The 2,390-nt window shown below is 35.2% G+C and overlaps 1 protein-coding gene across 1 annotated transcript; it reads left to right on the plus strand.

The window, feature by feature from the left end:
* The first annotated feature begins 381 nt into the window (after positions 1-381).
* On the plus strand, positions 382-756 carry LOC130823272 (uncharacterized). The gene has a single exon (XM_057687896.1). It carries the CDS (start codon positions 382-384, stop codon positions 754-756), a length of 375 nt encoding a protein of 124 aa, XP_057543879.1.
* The last annotated feature ends 1,634 nt before the right edge of the window (positions 757-2,390 follow it).

The following is a 2,390-nucleotide window of genomic DNA, read 5'->3' on the forward strand; positions in this document are numbered from 1 at the left end:
AGGTAAGTGAGGCCACACGAGTTGAATTATCCAGTACACGACATTGAACTTGCAGCCGTAATTTTTGCCCTGAAGTTATGGAGACATTATCTCTATGAAGTACCATTCAAGATCTTCACAGATCATAAAAATTTGAAATATGTCTTCAATTAAAAGGAGCTAAATATGCGACAAAGACGGTGACTGGAAATCATTAAAGACTTTGAAGTTGACATAAATTATCATCCTGGAAAAGCAAACAAAGTGGCAGATGCATTGAGTTGAAGGCTGAGCATATCTGTAAATGTTATAATGACGGTACCTTGGGAACTATACCGAGAAATCCATAAGTTAAATCTAGAAATTGTAAATCACTATCATGTTGTTTAGTATTTGGGAGCAATGACTATACAACCAAATTTATTCGAAAGAATTATAGAAGCACAACAAGAAGAACCCGAGATAATCGAGTTAATCATTCGAATTCAAAGAAAAGAAACAGAAGCATTTGAAGTGGGTGAGAAAGGTGAACTAAGAATGAACGAGAGATTATGTATACCAGACAATATTGAGCTGAAAGAAGAGATATTGAAAGAAGGACACCAGGGAATGTTTCACTTACACCTCGGTAGAGACAAGATGATTGAAGAATTAAGAAAACTATTTTGGTGGAAAGGTATGAGAAAAGATGTAGCTGAATTTGAATCTCGGTGTTTGATTTGCCAAAAGGTGAAATTTGAAAGGCAGAAAAGTTCTGGACTACTTCAACCACTATAAATTCCTGAATGGAAATGGGATTCCATATCCATGGATTTTGTAGTTGAATTACCAAGAACGCAACGAGGAAATGACAAAATTTGGGTAATAGTTGATAGATTGACCAAAGTTGCAAGATTCCTGTCAATGAAGGGAACATGGTCAGTAAAACAAATGGCTGACGCTTATGTTCGAGATATTATAAGATTACATGAAGTACCGAGAACCATCGTGTTTGACAAAGACCCAAAATTTTTGTAACGATTTTGGGAAAAGTTGCAAGAAGCATTCGGATCTAAACTATGTTTAAGTACCGCATTTCATCCGGCTACTGATGGCTCAACTGAAAGAACCATCCAACAAAAATTACAACAAATTCTTAATTCGAAAAAACACACGGATATGATCAGTGTAAGGACTAACCCGCTCAACTTCACTCACTGATTGGGCTTCACACCTCTCACCCTTGAAATGGCTTCTCTCCAATCTAATAGTGGAATCTTGCTATGTTTCTTGAATGTTTCACTCACACGTCAAGGCACATAGGTTAGAACTAGAACCTTCTAATCCCCTTGTGATCATAACTCACAAATGAAGACAAATAGTTCTCATAAAATCAGAAAACAGAATATCATCCTTCATACAAGGGGAGCTTATGGGTATATATAGGACTCGTGATTCAACAAGCACGTGCCTTCTAAGGCTTTATTAAAAAAAACACGCGTGCATTGATCCTCTAATAAAATTCAGTTAATGACTTTTCTCAAAACAACATAATTGAAATACAAAATAGGCTAAGTACTAGACTCTCCTAGGTTCTGAACTGATGTTGTTTGTTCTAGGTTTACCTAACAGGTATGGGCTCTGAATAGGCCATGAATCCTGAAAACCTCTGGGTTTCCTTCAAAGGTTCTTGTCTCTACTAAGGCTGCTTCCCATGTTATTCCTCTGTTGCATCCTTCAGCCTCTACAGTCTGGTCCTTGCTTTGATTCTGTTCCAGGACGATACTGGCTTGATTCTGTTGCTGCAGGGCGTTATTGGTGTTCTGTCGCAGGGTGATATTGGTTTGATCTTCCTGTTGAACCTTCCTTATTTGTTTGGGATGTTCATCAGGATGTTTTGACCCATTACCAGTTTCCAAGTCTTTCATTGTTCATTGTTCATAATTCATTTTTCATTGTTCATAATTCATTGTTCAATGATCATTGATCATTGTTCTTAGTTCCTTGTTTATTGTTCTTTGTTCATTGTTTATTGTTTATTGTTTATCATTCATCATTCATCGTTCATCATTCATCGTGGATTTTTCGTTGTTCATTGTTCATTATTCATTGTTTTATGGTTCATGGTTCATTGTTCATTAATTATTGTTCATGCTTCATGGTTCATTATTTGTTATACATTGTGCAATGTTTATTGTACATTGTTCTTTTTTTATTGTTCAGTGTTCATTGTTTATTATTCATTCTTAATTATTCATTGATGATTGATAATTTTTCATTGTTCATTATTCATTATTTCTTGTTAATTGATCATTGATCTTTGTTTATTGTTCATTGTTCCTTGTTCCTTGTTCCCAGTTCATTGTTCCTTGTTCATTGTTCATTGATCTTTAGTTTATTGTTCATTGTTTGATGTTCATTGCTCATTGATC

This window comes from Amaranthus tricolor, chromosome 9 (genome assembly GCF_026212465.1).
Source record: "Amaranthus tricolor cultivar Red isolate AtriRed21 chromosome 9, ASM2621246v1, whole genome shotgun sequence".
NCBI lineage: Eukaryota > Viridiplantae > Streptophyta > Magnoliopsida > Caryophyllales > Amaranthaceae > Amaranthus > Amaranthus tricolor.